This window comes from Dipteris shenzhenensis, chromosome 19 (genome assembly GCF_047967505.1).
Source record: "Dipteris shenzhenensis isolate YYH24624 ecotype China chromosome 19, Dip_SZ_1.0, whole genome shotgun sequence".
NCBI lineage: Eukaryota > Viridiplantae > Streptophyta > Polypodiopsida > Gleicheniales > Dipteridaceae > Dipteris > Dipteris shenzhenensis.
In genome coordinates this window covers 21018497-21041660 of record NC_141614.1, presented here as the reverse complement: position 1 = coordinate 21041660, position 23164 = coordinate 21018497, and the positions used below count along the sequence as shown (strand labels likewise).

Below are 23164 nucleotides of genomic sequence, written 5' to 3'. Positions count from 1 at the left end.
CTTGTTCTCCTGCATTCATTCTTGAAATATGTGAAATGCTACCCCTTTTCCAGCCTATATATATATATATATATATATTTTAAAAACACTTCAAGGCTTGTAACCTCATCATCGTTGTTGTAGCTATTTGGACCTTTCACTCTCTAGATGAGATTATAAATATGAATAAACTTCTAGCCTCGCTTCTGGTAGTTATTCATGCCTTAATCGATTATGTATCGTATATGTATATTTACACGAACTTGCAAGCTCCACTAAGAGGGGCCAGTAATGCACTTTGATGAGCCTAGATTTTTTCAATGTGCCAAGGAAGGAGGTGATATGTAGGAGGGCAACATGTTGGTTACAAGGACTGAGGACTCTTGTATCCTAACTTTTGAGCATTACATGACTCACATTAAACTAAAGAGTACACATGGGGGATTAGCTCCAAGGGATGGAGAAGGACAAAAAGAGAAAGAAGAAATGTGGGAAAGTGTGGCAAAGGCTGCTTCACAAACATGAGAATAGAGATTCATCCATTGAGATTGATGGATGCCTAATGGCTAGTTGAGGAGCCTAGACACCTATTAGACATGATGGTTCTGCAAACTAAAGTAGTCTAGGCTAGGCTTTTGAAATTGCAAGTTTTGACAGAATGACAGTGACAGTGAGGGGAAGGCCTCTCACCTTGTCTATGCTGAATTAGTTGGCATTGTTGGAAGTAATTTTCCTTGAATGCATCCTTCATGGACTGGAGATCTGTTGGATCAAGGAAGAGGTGTGGCCTCGCATGGAAGCCATTTGAGGACCATGGGAGAGAATGAAGTCATAGGGTGACTTTCCTTTGGTCATCAAGGTAGGGGAAATGCATGGCATGGTCGGTGGCTAAGCCTTCTCACCCACTGCATCTTTGGCACTCAAAAAGTTGGCACATGATGACATTGCATGGGTTGACACGTGTCCATATCACGCAAAGAGGTTAGGGGCACTGGCCATGGACCTCCAATGGCATCAATTTTCACCAAACAAGGTTATTTGGGGAGTTGAGTCTCGACAACTTTGTTATGAGGGCCGTACACTAGAAAAGGGGGACTCAAGCATCCACAGGGGTACTCTGGCCAAAATCACACTATTGCCACCACGCATTCGATCTGTAGTGGTCTTCCTGCACTGCCCATTAGCATTCTCCCCTTTGGCACATGAGGTACGTGCTGAGATAGCATGAGGGGAGCACATGGCCTATAATGGGCTGTCATGTGGCAAGGACAAGTGTATTCTACTTTGTTAGTGGGTTCATGGGCAGCAAAGGAGCTTGGAAGGAGAAAGGACGTTGCTATGTGGTGTTGAGAAGAGGTAGAGGGAGGCGCGAGCTCGTCTAGTGTGTCCGCAGGGGCCTGGGCGGGCGATTCTATGGACAAGTCCATGGGGCCAAAGATTTTGTGTCAAGTAGACGAACGATTTTGTGTAAGCGTGGGAGAGAGGCGAAGGGGGTGTCCGTTCCATGGACAAGTCAGATGGGCCGACGATTTTGTGTGAGGTGGACGAACGCCCCTTTTTGCAAGTCGGAGAGTACGGGCGGCGGGAGGCCGCCACACGAGTCTTGAGTCTTTGCTACGTGTGGACGAGTGTCGAGGGATTAGCAATTGGCGATGGCGCACGTGTGTGCAGTTCCTTTGAGGCTTTCCTCACTCCCATTTACTGGCTCGTTTGTGCAACCTTCGATCTTGCCTGCTTGCCGATGCCAACGACCTGGTAAGCTGCTGCCCGATGAAATGTAGAAGCATCCTGCATTTTTGATTCAACGATTGTGAGCTCTTTTTGCATATTGTATCTTTGCTGCTTAGGCACCCAAGATTTGCAATCGCTTCTGCCTGTTTTGAGGCCGTTGTAGATTGTCTTTAGGCGTCGAATGTTCAACACAGCCGGGAAGACGGGAGGTTTTGTCAAGCTGCTTGTCTCTCCTAGCGACTTCTGTTTGCGGAGGGAATTTATGGCATTCGTCAACAGGAAACGCTGCCGAATCTAAGCAAAATAAACCACCGACTGAAAAAGTGAAGGTAAGTTGCACCGCATTGTCGCATTCAACACGATGATTTTAAAGAAGGTTATTCTTTAAATGAAACGTTAGACGAACGCAGTCTCGTATTTTTGGCGATCACTGACCTCGTTATATGGAATCTGCTTCGTATCACTTTGCCATTTATGGCATAGAGTCTCGTTAGGGAGTTGAAGGTTGATGCCATATGTTGGTTATGTTCCAAACACAAAGACCTGAGAATTATACGCCGGACGAAGTCTGGCTTTCTGAGGACAGTACTTAATTCCTTTTGCATTCCTCACTACCAAGCACATCCATTTGAAATTTGTGTTGTTGGATTTAAGTGCTCAGAGCTTTATGTTTCTGTAGTATTGTATGTTCTGAATTTTGATTCTCATGTTGTCTTTACTTCTCACGCTTAAAACCCAATACTTATCGATAGGTTGAATGGATTCGAATATGCATCCAGTCTCTCTTATGATAATATCACTAAACAGTAGAAACGAGCATTGCATTTTTGCATCATTCTATTACCTTCTGCGTTCCAGATGTTGAAGTGTCTTATGCCTCTTTGAGGGGTAACGCTAACGATAAGGTAGCTCATCGATATTATGGCCCCTACATGATCGTCCGTAGGGTTGGAGAAGCAGCTTATCACTTGGAGCTACCACTCTCCTTCAGGATCCACAATGTGTTCCACGTGGGCTAAAACGTGCATGTTCTGTCAGAGTTGCCCAGATGTGTATTTTGCATGCAAAGGCTAACGATTAATGGGTCTACTAAATGCAAAAATTCAATATCTGCACATCCAAGCATCCGATCTCCTCGGGATTTGTTCCACTAGGTTTGTAATTTTGTGTTTCAATTGTTTGTGCATTGAACAATTGGATTTGAACTTGCATTGGAAAAAATTAATTGGTGATAGTCCATTAGCCTAACTTAATTAACTTAATTAACCCAATTAGCCTAACCTAATAAATTTAATTAATTCCTCCTCCCCCTCCCCCTCGTGCACCTCCGCCTCTTTGTGCTCCCTGATTGCGGAGGTATATGAGGAAGGAGAAGAGGGTGAAGAAGAAGAAGAAGAAGATGGTGCAATCTCCTTTGTCTCTCTCTGTGTGACTATGGCGAGCTCGAGCTCTCCCCTCTCTAGCTATGGTGAGCTCGACCTTTGCAAGCTCTCCCCCCTCGTCTCTCTTGCTGGCTATGGCTATGGCTATGGCTGATATAGCTCCGCAAGCTCTCTGGCTCTCTCTCTCGCTGGCTATGGCTATGCTCTACCTGGCTGTGGGGTGTGATGGAGCTCCGTAAGCTGGATGGATGCCTCCCTATCTGGGTATGGCGGGATACTAGAGCTCCACAATCCTCCTTGCGCACCTCTGCCTCTCTGCAACTACCTGGCCATAAAAGATAGGCTGTGTCCCCTTGGTGATCGATGCATCAAGCATGGAGAGGAGGCTGTGCGCGATGTCGAGATGAGAGGAGAAGCCATACGAGGGAGCTAGCACAAGTTCTTCTTATACCGCGTCGATGGTGGTTCAGAGAGTTCCAGAAGGTAGACTCCAAGGACACGTGGCTTTTTTCTCTTCCCCATTTATCCCTCTCTCTACCCCCTTCACCCCGCTCCACATGGGCTAATACCATTTTTTACTAACAGGGGGCCCTATTGGGTGCCATGGCTATGCACATTTAATTAATTGTTGCATGTACAAGAGGGGTTGAAAACCCAAGTGCTATGGAGCCTAGCAAGCAACCAGGAGTGACCAAGTGCTACGAAGACTTCAGAGTTGCCCTATGTGGCCTGTAATTAGGAAAGTAGATTAGAAATTTGACAAGTGGCATGTTGCCAAAGAAATGGGCTATGAGCTCTTTGTAAAAATGGATTCACGTATGCTTTGTATGTCACAGCCTGGTGCTGACTTTTGTACTAAAAAATTTATTCAGTAATACAAAACCTTCGGGGGGGTCCAGCCCAACACTTGTCCTGGGCCCAACGCTTGCTGTGTGTGTGAGAGAGAGAAAGGTTTTAGTTCTTGCAATAAGAAAATGTCTGAGCTGGCAGGGAAAGGCAAGGAGTTTCCTTGGTTGTCCTATCCTTCTCCAGATATTCAAGCAAAACTGGCTTTTTCCACCTGCCATGCGGTGTCGTGGTTCTTCTGAGGTTTTTAGAACTGGAAGGACTATCCATGCAGTGACCACCTCATTGTCTACAACCAGCAAGAAAGAAACTTTCCCTTGGCTCTGATACCTGCTGAGACAGCCTTTACTGGTGATGTAGAGTGGATGTCACGTTATCTGTAATCCTCACCACCTCATTGTCTACAACCAGCAAGAAAGAAACTTTCCCTTGGTTCTGATACCAGCTGAGACAGCCTTTACTGGTGATGTAGAGTGGATGTCACGTTATCTTTAATTCTCACAGTATTTTAAAAATCTACACAGAAAAGCTCAGAATTGGAGACTAGTGGAGGGACCAAGGTGGGGGCCTAGCCTGTAGGCTAACTTTATTCCAACACAACCGACCTTCAGGGTTAACCTAAACAAGGCCTAGGGATCAAGACAATCACACAGGCTGGCCGAGTGTATGTGTATGTACAAGCCTTTTTATTGGGCTCAACATGGGTGAGCCATGCCCATCGAGATATGACCAGTTAATTATTGGTTTCAGATTCTATGGTGCAATACTGTTGCACTTTTTCAGCTTTTTGACAAATTGAAGAATGTCAACCTTAACCCCAGCAGGGCCTAGATCGAGACAAAAAAACAAAAACAGCTTTGAACTGATCACCGTTATCCAGCAAGGGCTTCGGGGGAACGAGATTCGTTCAACTGATCATTACAAGTAGCACCATTTCATCTAGCCCGGAGGGCAGCTTGTTTAATTGCATTGGCAGCAGTCCTAAAGCACTTAGTGAGTGACCAGCAGGCTGCAGTAGCTATTCACCATAAGTGCTTCTGTAGACATGAGAGCAGCAGACCATATTTGGTGGCAGGCAGCAATATGGCGGGTTTTTTAGGCAGACAGGAAAAATCTGCTGGAGAGGCTTTCCTACAGGCTGAGTTTGCAGTAAGTGCTGCAATGCATGTAATGTAGAGGTTCTGTTGAGCAGAGGGTTGTTGCACACTGAGGACAGAAGATTGTTGCTGATTCAAAAGTTTATTGCAGCTTGTAACTCAGTGCAGAGGTTCATTGCAGAGGCTTTTATCAGAGAATGACAATGGCAGCGAATGAAGCTAATGAACCTCCACCCTCTCCCTTGTGATCCCCACCTGAAGACCAGCCCTTCTCATGCTGCTGATTCGCCGCAATACACAGTCAGCTGCTCCAGCGGCTGTTTCCACCCCTACCTCACCTCTGATCAGCCAGCCTTCATCAGCTCTCTCCCGAGAAGCAGTCGCCACTTCCAGCATCCTCTGATTTCCCCTTCCCCCTGGTCATACACTCTTCAGCTGCTCCAAAAAGTCAGGACATGTGGTTCAGTTCCCCCCAAAGTGGTTTCAATGCTTCATAGGTGTTTGGAAAAGGCCTTCGATTTTTTATTTATTGTGCCTTCTAGTGCTCCTTTGGAATAAAATGTTCCCCTTCTCTAGCCAGCAGCTGTTTCCACCCCTACCTCACCTCTGATCAGCCAGCCTTCATCAGCTATCTCCCGAGAAGCAGTTGCCACTTCCAGCATCCTCTGATTTCCCCTTCCCCCTGGTCATACACTCTTCAGCTGCTCCAAAAAGTCAGGACATGTGGTTCAGTTCCCCCCAAAGTGGTTTCAATGCTTCATAGGTGTTTGGCAAAGGCCTTCAATTTTTTATTTATTGTGCCTTCTAGTGCTCCTTTGGAATAAAATGTTCCCCTTCTCTAGCCGTTCGACATGGTCGCCTTGTTGGAGGCCAACATCTCGTGATGTCACCGTAGTGAGAGAGGGCCAGTGCTTGTGGGTGTGCCCGCCCCTCGTGAGCTTAGGCTAGTCTAGAGAGAGGGCCTTGTTGTGGGTGTGCTCCCCCCCCGTGAGGATAGAATAGGAGCAGGGTTGGGAGCCCACCTGGGCACATGTGCTCGCCAGGACCTTGTGGTGGTTCTCATTTTCGCTGCACTTTTCACATGGTATTAGAGACCCGAGGAGTGGAGGGAGTGTTGAGCCAGCACACAGAGAGGAGGTTTAGGGTGCTGTTCAGAGGCGTCTTCGAGGAGGAGCGTGTGTGAGGAGTGGACTGTTCGGGTGCCCAGCAAGGGGTGACTCTAAAGGGTGTTTTCAGATCAGAGAGGAGGTGTTCTTGAGGGACGAATAGCAAGGAGTGAAGGTACATTGGGCTGTCAGCGCCTTCATCCTCTTCTCCAAGCCGCTCTTTTTTTCAACCTTGTGTCCCCTTCTATCCCATCCACCTTCTCTTTCAGTTCAGCTTCCTCTTAACTTCGATATGGCGACTTTGTCCGAGATGGCAGAGAACAAGACAAAAATCCTCCTGATTGACCGTTAGTTGGATGGGCTCAATTACGGAGTCTGGCGGGTGATGATCGAATCTGTGTTGCAGCCATACGATTAGGAAGATATCATATTGATAAGAGTTGCCAGACCCGATCCCTTTGCGTCCGATCTTGGCATCCTAGAGCAAAAAGAGGCCGAGTCAAGGTCGTTTATTTTCCTTAACTGTACTCCTCAAGTGATTAATCACATGAAGCACATGATAGTGGCCAAGAGTATCTGGAGCATTTGGCGTCCCTGTATAATCGAACCTCTCCCATGAAGAGGGCTTCCTGGAAGTCCAGATGCATTTGTTGGATCCCAAGAAGTCTTCCTCGATAGGGAGCACATCAACAAGTTACACAAACTTCAGTAGGAGATCCTCCAGGCAGGGAAGCAGATATTGTCTAAGGACATGGCCATAACTCTCTTGTCTTAGTTATCCTCTCAGTATGGGGCCCTCTATTTGTCCGTGATCACAAGTGGAAGGATAAATGCGTTGACTTGGGGGGAATTGGTCCCGATGGTGCTTGACTAGGAGGAGTGCTTTGTTGATCGTACCTATGAGAGTTAGCTTGAGGTTTTGACAGCTGAGCAGAAAGGCAGAAAGCAGCTGACAGTTGAGGAACGAGAAGCACACAAGGCGTCCCGTACGTGTAACCAATGTGGCCAGGAAGATCATTATTGGCGGCACTGTCCTTTGGGGACAGTGAGGGGACCAGTAACAAGTTAGATAGTGTTACGGCCGCGACAACGTATACTCCAGCCTTCTAGTAGCATGAGCCGCGCTTCATATTTCCTAAGGCAGTGGCTAATGTTATGTAATAAGGGGCTAGGGGCACTTTTTCCCTTTATTAAGGTTTTTTACCTCTAACCTCAGGTAGAGGTTGAGTTTATGTGTGAGTTAGTCACCATACATCTTTTGCCCTAGTTAGGATTCATTGTAGGGTTTTATCTCTATGACTACCCTAGCTTTGTAGTTCATTGTTGTTGCTGCAATTTCATTCCAACTTGCTTTAGCTCCATTCTCTCACATTCTCTTGCCTCCATTTCCAACATTTGGTTTATAACAGGTTCCCCTTTGCTCCTACACCTCTCCCTGCACCTCCCTCTAGCATTGATTCTGTTGTGAAAACTTCACTTTTGTCACGAAGAACTTGACCGAAACGGTTTGTTTTTGCTGGCAGCCACCTCCTACAGGGTCCTCTTGCTTGGGTGCCACTTTTGGAGAAGTTATAGTGCTGTTCCGAACCTGGGTGACCAGTTTTTGGAGGTTTTTAAAACTGATTTCGAGTTGGTTTGGACCAGCCACTACCTCCTACTGCAAGTGCAAGGCTCGGCGCCTCTTTTTGATCACTTTAGGAGCTTCTTCTAGGCTGGGCGACCTCATTTTGGACCAGCTTTCGACAAAAACGGCCAGTTGAACCTATTTTTTGTGGGATTTGTTGCTGTTTTTCGAACGCAGCAATCATTCTTAGGCTGGGCGCCAATTTTTGGAAGGGTGGACAAACTTTTCGAGGTGTTTTTCAGGGCTGGACACACTTTTCGAGGTGTTTGTCAGGACTGTTTTGCTGTTTTGAAGCTTTTCTACCCCTTTCAGGACTGTTTTGGAGCTTCTGGAAACTTCTCCTTGCTGTTTTGAATCTATCCAGGCAGTATTGTGCAAGGACAGCTCATATTTTGCACCTCTAGGTGCATTTTCAGTCCATACAGTTGGGGACTTTCTGTTTTCTCCAAAACAGAGATAAAAATCAGTCATTTATGTTGGGATATGTGTGATCAAGGGCTTGCTAGGTGCATGTGTGCATCCACTAGCAGTCATATGGTTGTGTGTTTGTGTAGGAGAGGCACACTTAGTGCCATAGGCCATGACACAGGTGATGATGTAATGCAAAGGCCCCCACATGGGGTAGTGCCTATGATTGTGGAGTTCCTATGATTTAGGAGTTACCTCCTTTGATGTAGGAGAGGTGCCATTGAGTTAGGCCACCCTCTCTCCCATTCTATAAAAGAGAGGACTTCCTCTCATCTCAATGGAACATTTTGCCATTTGGTTCCCACACTCTCTTCAATGGTGTCCTTCTCTCCCACTCCCCAACATGTGGTATCAGAGCCTCCTTGAGTCCCTAGCCCATTCGAGCTTCAATATGCCACCTCATCATCTTCTTCTCCACCCTCCACCTTCTTTTTCATTTTTTGCCGTCTTTCTCTCCAGATTTTTCTTATCTCTGTTCTCCTCCATTAAGTGACCATTCCCAAAATCCTCTGAGCTGATGTATCCTCTACTTGGGACGCACCTTTGACACCAAGCATTCTCTGAAATTTTGCTTCGTTTGCCCGTGCCGACACGATCTCTGCACGTCGATCTTTCACACAATTCCGCCTGCAGATGCGACCATTTGTCAATTCCTCTAAGCCATGGGTGGGCGACACTATGAGCTTGTTGCTGATGAAATTTGAGCTCAAATGCTTGCTGGAGAAAGGAGAAACAAGCAAAAGACCAGTCAGAGAAGGCGCTATTGTCATGAGCAATTCTGCGCGCTTTTTGGGCAATCCTCCTAGGTGGACAATCTCTGGTATAAGGTATTCAAATGTGCATTAGAAGCCCTCTCAGTTATGCTTCATAGAGCTTGAATCAAGCCCTCCAAATTACTCTGTTTTTTACGCTATAATTTTGGGCAATTTTGATTGTTGAATGCTTGATGTAAGCTTGGAGATGACTTATTGAGAGAAAATTCTTACTTAATAATGCCTAGCTCTTCTTTATCTTCCAATGCTTTATATGCGAAAGCAAAGAGAAAAAACAAGCACCTAGATATGCCAATAGGAAGGTAACAAAACTTGTGAAGGAAAAAGTCACATAAACCATATTATTATTTTGATGCAAAAAGTTTAGGATTTTTTGATTTTATGGCTTGCAATATGCACTTGTATGCTTGAGACTCATAAGCCATTTGTAAGAGAGCAGACACTGCCTAAACATAAAGATAAGACCCTCTCATGGCCACCTTTAAGACAGGCAAGTTCGATGGCCAAGGTTTTCACACTTGGCAAATGAAAATCAAATTTGTGCTTATGAAAGAGAACTTGTGGGACTTGGTCAAGTCAGGGAATCAATGATCTCAAGAAGGTAAATCCACCACAACCAAAGGTAAAGGGAAGGCAAGTGACTCTTCTTCAACTACACCTGCAGATGCTAAACGGCTAGAGAAAGCTTATGCAATTATTGCATTAGGTTTGGGAGATGATTATGTGCATCATATTCCAGATTTGGAATCCCCTTTTGAGGCCTGGTATAAGTTAGATGTGTTATTTGGTGCTAGCTCTCATACTTCTAAGTTGAATTGAAAATTAAGTTCTTTGAACAAGATGGATGGAGATAATGTTGCAGCTCATGTTAATACTTTGAGGAGTCTTATGACACAATTGGCCTCAATCAACTCTCCAGTTTCTGAAGATGATGCTATGGCTATGCTCTTGAAGAGTATGCCTCAAGACTATGATTATGTTGTGGCTACCTTGAAGAATCTTTCCCAACCCACACTAGAGGGCATCATCAGTGCTCTACCAGAGAAAGAAAGAAAGAATACTTCAAGAATGGGTGAAGTGCACACACAAGCACTTGCAACAAAGTTTTCATCAAAGAACAAGTACAAGGCATGCAAGCATTGTGGAAAGACCAATCATCTTGAAAAAGATTGCTACAAGATCAATCCTTGCACTTATTGTGGCAAGAACAATAATTCAGAGAAGTTTTGCAATGAGAATAAGAAAAACATGGCAAATCTAGTTGAAGAGAGAACTCCATCAACAAATGAAGAATCAAACATTGTGGTAGAAGATAAAGACTATGCCTTTTGAGCACTCTAACTTTATTTATCATCACTTGGTCAAATTTTTGAGGTTCTCTACCTGGAATAGTACTCCAAAAAGAATGTTATGTGTTTTGTCTTTCATAAATTACCTCTAGTCACCATATCATGTAGAGAGAACTCCATCAACAAATGAAGAATCAAACTTTGTGGTAGAAGATAGAGACTATGCCTTTTGAGCACTTTAACTTTATTTATCATCACTTGGTCAAATTTTTGAGGTTCTCTGCCTGGAATAATACTCCAAAAGAATGTTATGTGTTTTTTCTTTTATAAATTACCTCTGGTCACCATATGATGTAGGCCATGTGATATGTGTTTTCCCCCATGGTACCTCGACACGAGAAACTAGGTCCACACAAAGGCCTAAGATTCATCCTTGTACATGCAAGTGAGATAACCATTTTGGGAGATTCTATCCCATTTTTGTAAACCTCGACCTTTGGACACCTTTGCTAGCATGAGATCCTAGCCATAGATTTATCCTTGATCGTCATGAGATGGCATGTGAAACTATTTGACTAGATGTATCCTTGACATAGCAAGAGACAAATCCTTGGGGGGAGGTATGTTGGGATATGTGTGATCAAGGGCTTGCTAGGTGCATGTGTGCATCCACTAGCAGTCATATGGTTGTGTGTGTGTGTGTAGGAGAGACACACTTAGTGCCATAGGCCATGACATAGGTGATGATGTAATGCAAAGATCCCCACATGGGGTGGTGCTTATGATCGTGGAGTTCCTATGATTTAGGAGTTAACCTCCTTTGATGTAGGAGAGGTGCCATCCCATTCTATAAAAGAGAGGACTTTCTCTCAACTCAATGGAACATTTTGCCATTTGGTTCCCACACTCTCTTCAATGGTGTCCTCCTTCTCTCCCACTCCCCAACAATTTATTGCTTGCTAAGGCAAGCAATTTTGAAGGAAAGCACATATAGTTCGTGGGAGATCATTTTCAGTTCATCTTGGAGCTCTTTTTGGAGGCATTTTGCAAGCCGTTTGCTTGGGTTTTAGTTTGGTAAACTTTCAGTTTTGTTATTGCTTGCATTGGGAGCTCTTTTCCCTCTCAATCGCTTGCATTTGTTGGTCCTTGTGCCACTAGGGTTTGCCTTTGCAAGTACAATTAAGCATCCAGCTGGGTTTATGCCTTGTTGAGCTGCTAGTTTTTGAGGGGAAACTTTGAGATTGCAGTACATATATGAGCACGGGATCTTTCTGGTGTATTTGAGGAGCATCCTCAAGCCTAGTATAGGCTTTGACAGTGATATCTGTTACTTGAGCAGGGTGTTCATAGCAAGTGAACTTTGTTGAGATGATTTGCCTCTTTTTGTTTGCTCAAATAGCATGGCAAAATCCACATGATGTCTTTCAGTTGCTTGCCCAGGAGGATCGGTCGGACGGCACCAACTGCCCTCTTTGGAGTTTTTTGATTCACAATCTGTTAGTTGCCAAGGGAGTTTAGGATTATGTTATGGGTGATGAGGCTCGTCCCGGTCCTATAGCACCAGGTACTCCTCTACAACAAAGGGGGGGGGGGGGGTCGTGGGCAACAAGGACAACAAGTTGCCTTGGTTGGGCAAGCACCTGCAGGTATCACTCCTGAGCAAAGGAGGTGGGATACTCGTAATGCTCAAGCCTTGTCTTTGATTTCACTGAATATCAAGAGGTTTATTGTTCCTCATATTAGGTCTTGCCGGATTGCTAAAGAAGCCTGTGATATTTTGGAACATATGTATCAAGCTCGTAATGAGGCGAGTCTCATATTTGCGCAAAGAGCTTGATAATGTGCACATGGATGAGAGTGACTCTATGTAGGAACATGCCACTCGGATTCAAGATTTGCGAGAGCAACTCTTGAACATTGATGAGGTCATTCCAGACTCACAGCTTGTTACCATTACTTTGAACTCCTTGCCGGAGTCTTATCTTTCTCTTCATACGTCTCCCAACCTTTCGATGCGAGGGAATCATAATCGCCTCACTTTTTAAGAGTTGGTAGTTACTCTTGTTGCAAGAGGAGCAGACGTGAGAATATGATTTCACTTTTTCGTAGTAGGGAGCATGTTTTTTAGCAAAGGATAAGGGCAAAAAGAAAGTTCAGCCAACTCATGCCTCTAGCAGTGGTTTTGGACATGCATATGTAGGTGGGAAAGATAAAAAGGATTCATCAAAGCCTTTCAAGAAAGGTAAGTTCCATTATTGCAAAAACCTTGGTCATCACATCAAGGAATGCCCCAAGAGGCTTGCAAAGCAGAAGAAGAAAGAGTCTGGTATGGTAGTTTCAGGCTCAGCTCATCATGTAGGTGAGAATACTTCTGCTCATTTTGTTGAGCATGATTGGGTCTTCTTTATGGTTTCAATCTTATGAGTGACTATCGTGAGATTGAAACTGCACTATGTTGTGTTTTTAGAGGATGAGTTTGGGAATGTTCCTGGATTCATCTAGATATATGCTTTTGCCGTATTAGCGGGGATGCGAATTTCACCTTGTGAAGTTTTCGTCCAAGTTGCGGCGTGCTAGTATTGCAATAATTTTTCTATCTTAAATGGTGCATTGTCCTATCAACTAGATTAGATGCTCATTTGGGAGAGACCAAAATGAAATCGTTCAGACTTCACAAGTAGTTGTAGCTTGAATGAAGAGATTTTGGACTTGATTAGCCTTCTCCTTTAGTGCTAGCCTTTGTCATGGTTGAGTCTACCCTTCACCTCCTGTGGAGAACCAGCCTTCTCAAGAATGCAAATGTGTGCAATGCATGCAGAATTCGAATGTCAATTGGCCCTCCAATGGGGAAGAGCGCCCTATGCTACGTGAGAGTCACAATGAAAGGGTGATACCCTTTCATTAATGTTCGTTGAGATTACTCAAGTTCCATCTTCCCATTTACACCTACACTTATTCTATGACCCATGCATCTACCATTCAATGCACCCTAATGCACCCTTCCCTTTCTATTGCCCCTAGGACCTAGACACGTGTGTGCACATTTTTATTAATAGAATAAGTGTCACCTATCCAAATTCAATGCCGTTTGAAGCAGTGGCTCCAGCTCGACTAGTCCTATCTACTCAAATGATCCACTGCCATAACAAATAGGTTGGTGTTCTTCATAAATACAAATACATGTTACACCATTGGCATATAATATATAATAATGTTTTAATATCTACTAATCACGGATTAGTGATTTCTCTTGTCATGACACTCCCTCCTGCTTGAATGGACAGAAGTCCTCTTCTGGATCCTCTCTTGTCTCTTTCTCTTGCGTACACTTCTCTTTTACTTCTGCATTTGCATCTTCTCTTCATAATATGCAAATAGTCTTCTCATGGTAGTACACGATCTCTTTTGAATCGGAAATTAAATCCCATGTTTAAGTTTTGGTTCCTCTAGATGCTGAATATTCAAAATGCAGAAGTACCACTGCAGTGCCTCTTCAATATCTCTTCATACTCATAACTCTCTTTTGAATACCAAGCTGCTGAAATCTCTTTATAGTAACCTGCTCAATAAGCTGAAACCTATGGTCAACAAATTGGTCAGTATTAAAACGATCTCTCACCGGGTTAATGAGGATTCAATTTCCTCTCAGCAATATTAGCCAATTTAGTGAGGTCTTTCGAGGTGGTTGGGTTGAACATTTCAACCTCATACCTCACTTGTGGGGTTAGGGCTGCTAAATACTTCTTCCTTCTATCATCCTCGCTCTTCTCAGGTAGTTAACTCTAAAGAGAGTTTTCAGAACCTAGCTGTAAATTCAGCATTGCTCTTGTTATCGAATTGCCTGAACCTTTCCTAGTGGAAGGTCAGCTCTTCTTCATGCCTCGAAGGCATGAAAGTGGCCTTAAGCTGCCCTATAAATTTGGACCATTGAAGAATAGGCTCTTTTCCCGTTTTTGATAAGGACCACCACATCAAAGCATACTTCTGTAGATGCAATGTAGTAAGAGCAAGCTTCTTGTGGTCGGTCTTATCTTTATGGGCAAAATATAGCTCAAAATGGCGAATCCAATTGAGGATTTTATCCGCCTCTCTTGCTCCATCATACTTTGGGAATTCTATTTTCTCTGGAGGTTGAAATTTAGCTCTCTTTGAGGGGGTACTTAAATCTTCATCCCCAAACTTCAGCACTCTTAGTCCCAAATGTTGTCATAATGGACTGTTCAATCATATGGCTAAGCTGAGAAACCAACTTATCAACGGGAGACTCCTCTCTACCTCTTGCACTTGGATTATAATCCATGTGTATGGGATTTTGAGTCAAAGGCGTAAAACTCAGTGCCTTGCTCTTGGATGGACTCGTTTTTCCCTTCATTTCTGAAGGAAAACTCCCTATCAAGAGATTCTTGGAGGAGAAATGAAGGTAATTCTATATGTGGGTTATCATACTCAATATGTGTGTAACTCTCATCTACATCATCCTCTTCAAGAAGAGGTGATGGTGTTCTCTCCCTGTCTCCTTCTAGTAGTGGAGGAAAAAGAACAAGTTCATTATTAAATATCCCTTCTCCTTCCATTCTTTCCTTTTAGTAATACAAGAGAGAAAATGACTTGCTGTAATTTCAGAAAAGGGGTTTATTTTACAGCAAAAGTCAAGTGTTATAGAGTTGGTGGTACTTATCCGACTCCCGCTTCACTTGTATCGAAAAACCACTTCAAATGACCTCTTCTTCCTTCTCTTTTAGTCTTTCTTCCTTGTTTTTATGCTGTAAACTGGTACACTCCGTTTGCGCTACTTGTTTTGAGCGGATTGGTGCTCTAGATACCGTTATAAGGGACGTGGATCACCCCCTTAAAATCTTGTTCCGATCCGAATTTCCCTTCGGGAGAATTGGGGGGGGGGGGTCTCTTCTCCCCACGGTTTAAGGGTTTTAAGGGTCTATTCGCAAGGGGGGGGAGTCACCCCGTTAGGACACCCCGTTCCCCGTCCAAAGACAAAAAAAAAAAGATGAAAGCCCTTACCTCAAGCCTGTTTAGTCTCCAAAAATCGAGGGCTGCAAGAAATCGTGCTAAGCTTTCTTGCAACCCCTGGCTTCTGCACAGGGTCCAACCAAAGGCTTGTTTCGTGTGCAAATCTGACACCCCCTTCCTCTGGTATTCTGTCACGTCGCTATTGCCCTGCTCGCACGTGTCCCTCGCCTTCACGGGTTTCCTTGTGCTGTGGGACTCCTTCGCATGCGTTCTGTGTTGGTTGCTATTCTGTGCGCTTGCGCCCTCCCTCGTGCTCGCTTCTTCTCCTTTCCTTTCCATCTTGGTAGTGGATCGTCAAAGCTCTGATACCAAATGTGAAGAACTAGCCTTCTCAAGAATGCAAATGTGTGCAATGCATGCAGAATTTGAATGCCGATTGGCCCTCCAATGGGGAAGAGCACCCTTGTGAGAGTACTCGTTTCTATTTTGACCTACATGCAAGGTGTGTGTGAGAGATGGCATATGAATGCAAGGTGAATAGAGAATGCTACGTGAGAGTTACAATGAAAGGGTAATACCCTTTCATTAATGTCCCTTGAGATCACTTTAGTTCCATCTTCCCATTTACACCTACCCTTATCCTATGACCCATGCATCTACTGTTCAGTGCACCTTAATGCATCCTTCCCTTCCTATTGTCCCTAGGACCTAGACACGTGTGTGCACATCGTTATTAATAGAATAAGTGTCACATGTCCAAATTCGATGTCATCTGAAGCATTGGCTCTAGCTCGACTAGTCCTATCTACTCAGATGATCCACCGCCATAACAAATCGGTTGGTGTCCATCATAAATACAAATACATGTTACACCATTGGCATATAATATATAATAATGTTTAAATATCTACTAATCATGGATTAGTGATTTCTTGTCATGACACCTCTGGAGTGCCGACAGAAACTCAGTACAAAGACTTTGTATAAACGGATGCTCATACTATGGTCTACACCATATTTTAATACTATGGTCTACACCCACTGTTGGGCGCTGATGATGTCACTGGGGATGCCATATTAGCTAGTCCCTGCTGTGCGTGATGAAGTTTATGGTTTTCAATCTTATGAGTGACTATTGTGAGATCGAAATTGCACTATGTTGTGTTTTTAGAGGATGAGTTTGGGAATGTTTCCGGATTCATCTAGGTATATGATTGGGCCTTCTTTACTTGCAGCTATGATGCTTCTTGAGAGTCACGTATTTTCAGTGTGAATGAGACGCCTAAGATGTGGTACTTTGATAGGGGTGCTTTTTGCCATATCACCTCATATAAATCTTTCTTTGATAAGTTATCCAGTACACTGGTTGGCAAAACAGTTTCTTGTGCCAATGATTCTTCTTATCAAGTTAAAGGGATTGGGAAAATTTCACGCACAACCGTGGATAGTCAGATCTTTGCATCGAGGATGCTTTGTATGTCCCTGTGATAAAGAAGAATTTACTTTCTGTCTCTTCTTTGTCTTGAAGAGGTTATCAAGTCATCTTTGAGGATGACAGATGTACGGTCCGTGACAGGGAGAGAGATTATGCTTGGTATATTATGTCACGAGTTATTTCAGCTTGATGCCTATGAGAAAAGAGCATATTAAGCTTTTGTGGGTTCCACTCTGCCATGTACCTGGGTCTTTGCTCTTAAGTAGAAGTCTGAAGTTTGCAATGTGGTCAATCACTTTGTTGCCTTGGTTGAAAATCAATCTGAATGCCGGTTGTTGACCCTTTGTTTGGATCGAGGGGGGGAATATATGTCCAAGGCATTGCAACATTTTTTTGCCGAGAAGGGCATTACACATCAGTTTACAGTCAGGTATACTCCTTAACAGAATGGAAAGGGTGAAAGGAAAAATCGGTCACTTTCGAAGATGGGGATATGCATGCTAAAAGCAAAAGGGTTGCCACACAAATTTTGGATGGAAGCCATCATGTGATCAAGCCATATTTTAAACAAGTGTCCCACGAAGGCTCTTAAGGTCATGACACCTTATCAAGCATGGTTTGGTCGTAAGCCCGATTGGGCTATTTCCATACATTTGGTTGTGTAGCGTATGCACATGTGCCTCAAGAGTTGCGTGGCAAACTTGACAAGGTAGAGAAGTGCATTTTTATTGGCTACGGCAGTGAAAGCTAAGGGTATAGACTTTATAATCCCTTGACCAAGAAGGTTATCACTAGTCGGGATGCTATCTTTGCCGAAAATGCAGATCTTCCCTTTGCTGGTTTTGGCAGAAATCAGGGTTCTTTTTAACACTGTGGCGGGATGCTGCCCATTTCCTTTGATGTTGCACATGATATATCAGTGGAAAATGAGAATTTGCAGCAAGATACTGTAGTGGGTGATGCCTCAATTCAACCTATGGCTGAGCCTGTTTCTCAAGAAGAGAATGATGATGCCATAGGACGTGAAAGTACATCAGTGCAGGAAGCAAGATCAGTACCTCGTTGGCTGCTCCGCACTCTTGAGGATAGTAAACTTTCAGCACCACTTCTTAACCGTACACGGAGTGGCACTAAAGATGCTGAGGATGCCCATTTTGTGAGTTTGCTTGGGTCAGTATACTTGATGTAGATGAGCCTATAGTTTTGATGATGCAAGAGACAATGTGCATTGGATGCAGGCAATGCAAGCAGAGATTCACTCCATTAAGAAAAACCACACTTCGGTTTTGGTGGACTTGCCTACTGGCAAGAAGGCAATTGGCACGAAGTGGGTGTATAACCTCAAAAGAAAATCAGATGGGTCCATTGACAGGTACGAAGCTCGCATTGTAGCAAAGGGCTATGCACAATAGAAAGGCATAGACTATGGTGACGCCTTTGCTCCCACTTCTCGTATGGCCACTTTTGTTAGGTGTGTGGTTGCATTGGCTGCATTTCATGGATAAGATCCATTCGTTGGACGTAAAAAATGCATTCTTGAATGGGGACCTTTAGGAGGAGGTCAATGTTTCTCAGCCCATTGGATTTGTGAAACCTGACAAGGAAGACAAAGTATGCAAGTTGAGAAAAGCCTTGTATGGTTTGAAGCAAGCTCCACGAGTTTGGTATGCAAAGATAGATGCCGTTTTGACTAGCCATGGAATGCAGAACAGTCCGCATGAGAGTACCCTCTATGTCAGGAGAGGGAAGGGGGGGATTTGCTTATCATTGTTCTCAACATCGATGACATGCTGCTCACTGGTACTAATGTTGCAAAGATTGCAGATTTCAAGGCTGAATTACGGCAGATGTTTGAGATGTTAAATTTAGGTTGCTTCACTACTATTTGGGCATCCACTTTATACAAGATGATAGAGGTATTGGGCTGTTGCAGTCCAAGTATATTGGTAAGGTCTTGGAACGGTTCAGATTTCCGAATTGTAAGCCCATCTCTACTCCTATGGAGGCGGGAGGCTTAAGCTGTCTGTTCATGATGCAAGTGAACCTTTTGATGCCTCTGTTTACAGCCACACTGTGGGATGCCTTATTTATTTATGCAACAGACGTCCTAGCATTCAATATGCAGTGTCCCAGTTGAGCAAGTTTATGCACAGTTCAAAGACTTCACATTGGCAAGCTATGAAGCGTGTGTTCCGTTATCTGCAGGGCACCCGAACTCTGGTTTGCTCTTTCCCAAGGGGGGTGACTTTCACTTACATGCTTACATCGATTCAAATTGGGCTGGTGATTTTGATACTCGGCAGTCCACTAGTGGTAATTGTTTCTTTCTTGGGCACTAGTGCATTTCTTGGTTAAGCAAGACAGTCTACAATGGCTACCTCTTCATGTGAGGCTGACTGCAGGGCAGCCTTCACAACCATAGTCGAGTGTATTTGACTGAGGCGTTTGCTGGGTGATCTTCATGCATCATTGGAGGAGCCTACTCCAATTCTCACTGACAGTCAGTGTGCTATTGAAGTGGCACAGAATCTTGTGTTTCATGCTCGTACAAAACACATTTATCATTATGTTAGGGAGCGGCTACATGCACTAGACATCAGCTTGGTCTGAACTTCTGCCCTACACAACAGAATGTGGCAGATCTCTTCACCAAAGCATTACCTCGTCCAAAGTTTGAGGCTTTTCGCAAAGCTTTAAACTTATATCCGTTTGGTGATTGATGTGCAGGGGGATGTTAGAAATATTTATATTTCCTGAGCTAGTGGCTAATGTTATGTAATGAGTACTTCCTAAGGTATTGGCTAATGTTATGAAATAAGGCGCTAGGGTTACTTTTTTTCTTTATTAAGGTTACAGGTGTCCTTGTAGGCAACTCTGTGGGGCACGATACCCGACTGCTAGGTCGGTTTGGCAGGCCCCAGCAGAAGCGTGGCTTGCTGCGGTGGTCCTATCTGCTGGTCGGCCACTTGGCAGCCTCTAGATGGCTGCGTGGCAGCCTCCCATGTGGTGGGTCCTAGGGCAGAGGGGGTCGGCCCTCTAGAAGGTGCAGTAGGGCTGTGTGTTAAGCCCTTTATAGAGGGCAGAGGGAGTTGGCCCCTAGGGTTGTGGGTCGGCCCACATAGCATGCTGGTCAGCGTGGCTAGCATGCTGACCAACTAGGGGGACATGGGCTATATATAGGGCCCCCTCCTCCCTTCATTGGTTATCTCCTAGAGTAAGGTTGTGGAGCAGTTCTTCCACAACAGAACATCTATTTGTTGAGGTTGCTGAGCAGTCTTATGGAGCTGTTGAGCAGCCTGTTGTGTAGAGGGGCTTTTGCCAGAGATCACTTGCAATTCTCTTGTTTCTTTCTCTCCCTCTGAGTGTGGTGTGTGTGAGAGGAAAGAGTATGTAAAATCTGCCCCGCAGGAGACGTAGAAAATGAGCAGCATGCACTCCTAACATGTCGAGCATATGTGCAAATCAGAGAATGCTATGGGGGCAATAGAAGCAACCTGAAATCCCTACTGGAGTGGCCAGCCAAAGAGCTAGGCAACTACATAAAGGAAATTTTAGAATATCGCAACAAAGTACTTGGTCTAGCACTATAGGCCATCTTTTGGTGGTTCTAGTGATGCCCTATAGGCCATGGTATGTGCCTTGTAGGCATAAGTGTAGGCACTTGTAGTGCTAGTGCCTTTTAGGCCACATAGGACACTTAGTCCTATGTGACACCTAGGACACTTAGTCCTAGGTCTAGGTACAAGTACCTTGTACTTAGATTTTTTCATCATCTAAGTTTGACGTGATGGCTGAACTATCGTACGACTCTTTGCTACCTGCACTCTCTCTTTCTTTTGCGATCGTCCCTTCAGTCATACTGACTTCGTGCATCCATACAGTTGTACTTGTTTCAGGATTTCCGTATAGGTTTGTGCATGAATTTGCTGAGCTGAGATACTGCATACTGCAAGTCAGGTTTGGTGTGACATAAATGAATAAGGCATCCAACAGCCTGCTGATAAAGAGGGATATCACATGGTGGGCTCCCATCATGAGCTGAGAATTTGAAGCCAGGGTCCACTGGAGTAGAGATTGGCTTGCAATCCTCAAACTGAAAATGATCAAGGAGCTGTCCAGTATACTTGGACTGAGACATCATGATACCCCCCTCAACATGAGCAAACTGAATGCCCAAATAATAATGGAGGGGGGTTAGTAGGCCATCTTCTGGTGGTTCTAGTGATGCCCTATAGGCCATGGTATGTGCCTTGTAGGCATAAGTGTAGGCACTTGTAGTGTTAGTGTCTTTTAGGCCACATAGGACACTTAGTCCTATGTGACACCTAGGACACTTAGTCCTAGGTCTAGGTACAAGTACATTGTACTTAGATTTTTTCATCATCTAAGTTTGACGTGACGGCTGAACTATCGTACGACTCTTTGCTACTTGCACTCTCTCTCTCTTTTGCGATCGTCCCTTCAAGCAAGCACACAGGCTAGCACAACAAGTACTCATTGCATAACACATTTATGCTATTTTCTTTCAATGTAAACAATCACTACTTGTTGATAGTGATCACTGTCCCATAGATCATGAAGGGTCTCACGAGGACGTTAATACAATCATATCATATCATCTCTCTCTCTCTCTCTCTCTCTCTCTTCATTTCTGTTCATTTCCGCTGCACTTCTCACACACCTCACCTTTGAAAAGCCCCAACTTGAATTCATTACTTTATTTGCTTAAAATAGCAATAGATAAATTTTGAGGTGCCATTGAGCTTTGATGCATCACCCAAGCTATGAGTATCTCTAATGCCTCTTCATTTGCCCGGGGGGGAAGTTTGTTAGTGCAAATGCCTTTTGCCATTGAAATCAACTTTTTGGTGAAGCCACTGGCCAGATATAGTAAGTAACTATTCCATGGCCAATTTACAAGGGTGGGCCTGGCCACCTTCCTTGGGCATGCCTGTGATCGTTTCGCCCAGAGTGCCTTGTGAATCACGTCTTCATTACTTTGATGCAAACCTATCAAAACGGCTAGTTTTAGGCAGTCTGCATCCTCCTATAAAAGCACGACCTAGCGTAAATACACCATGTGTTGTTGAATGCATCAATCAATGTGCAATTAGTGCATAGTCTTGGTGCGCTTGCCCCTAAGAGGACCTATAACCTCAAGCCTTGCCAACTTATGGATTGTGTTGGTCTTTATCCATCAATTCTAAGATACTGCTACATGCCCCAAAACCCTTACCCAATTTGGGTGCACCGTGTCAGGGTATCCAGCAATTCTGCGTTCTGGTTCCCGGAGAGATGTGTAGGCGGGGCTTTGGTGGTACCTGGCAATCATCCTGATTGCATTAAAGTTCTGACCCAAACAGTGTGTCCCCACTTCACTACAATGGGTCAAGGTGGGGCCTCCGTTAACCAGTCAGAATTCTCACCCCAAAGTTACCATTGGGTTGGACAGCGAGTCTCTGACCCCACATACACGTAATATATCTGACTCAATAAGGGGAAAATGAATGAATCTTATTAAAAAAAACAATTACATAAAAAAGGAGATCTTGTTTTATCTGTTTCATGACAAGGTGCCACAATGAGTTCACATTTAGACTGTATGGCCTGAGGAATTGATTTATTGCAAGGATCAGAATTTAAACCCTGAAGCAGTCTTTCGAGACTGCTGTTATTGGTTGGACCAGCTTCTTCAACCCATCTTTGCATTCTTAACCTCTTGGGGCCATTGTACAACAAAAAGATTCCTCTTCTTTTATTACCTGTGTTGAACATGCTCTGAATTTTCGCCTAATGAAGCAAAAGACTGTTCAGTGACAGTACCAGGCTTACATACTTGTCACATGATTTTACAAGCAATCTGTTGGTAGGTTTACATTGTTCCTTCATTCGTTATTCTTCTCCTTTTAGTGTAAGCTATTTAGGCATGGATCCTCAATATCTTATATATTTTTTGTATGCAGGAAATGATTGAAAATGACATTCGAAACGGACAGTATTATGTCACAGGCAATTTGACCAAGGCAATCTATGATGATAATTGCAGGCAAGGTTTGATTCCAGACTCCTATAAGCTTTTTTTCTGGAATTGGAATAAACATATAAGCCACCATGTCATATTAGCTGAAAGCGTTACATTCATGTCTTTTGGAAGCTTCAGGTTTATTGATCCGACCACTGATATAAGTGGAGTTGATAAGTACATAACTGCAATCAAACTTTTGTTTGATCCCAATACATCACATCATGACCTGCTTTCTATTGCTGTGACCGGTCCAAACACAGTTCAAGCTAAATGGAGACTAGAGGGGTGAGGTTTGCCTAGACTGATTTCTTGAATTTTGCAAAGTTTCTTTTGCTTGCTAATGAATGAAAAGTTATGGTGCGGCATTGTACCTGTAGTGTATGTAATGATTTCTCCATACATTTTGTAAATTGTACGCATGCTTCAAAATCAAATAAAGCA

At 44.0% G+C, this 23164-nt stretch overlaps 1 protein-coding gene across 1 annotated transcript in view; it reads left to right on the top strand.

The window, feature by feature from the left end:
- Window positions 1-1536: 1536 nt before the first annotated feature.
- The window catches only part of LOC147890220 (uncharacterized), a 35900-nt gene continuing 14272 nt past the window's right edge, over window positions 1537-23164 (top strand). The window contains exons 1-4 of the mRNA XM_087390979.1: window positions 1537-1734; window positions 1885-2039; window positions 22662-22744; window positions 22859-23008. Coding sequence (XP_087247105.1) covers window positions 1632-1734; window positions 1885-2039; window positions 22662-22744; window positions 22859-23008 — 491 coding nt within the window. The 5' untranslated portion in view covers window positions 1537-1631. The remainder of the gene's footprint in view (window positions 1735-1884; window positions 2040-22661; window positions 22745-22858; window positions 23009-23164) is intronic.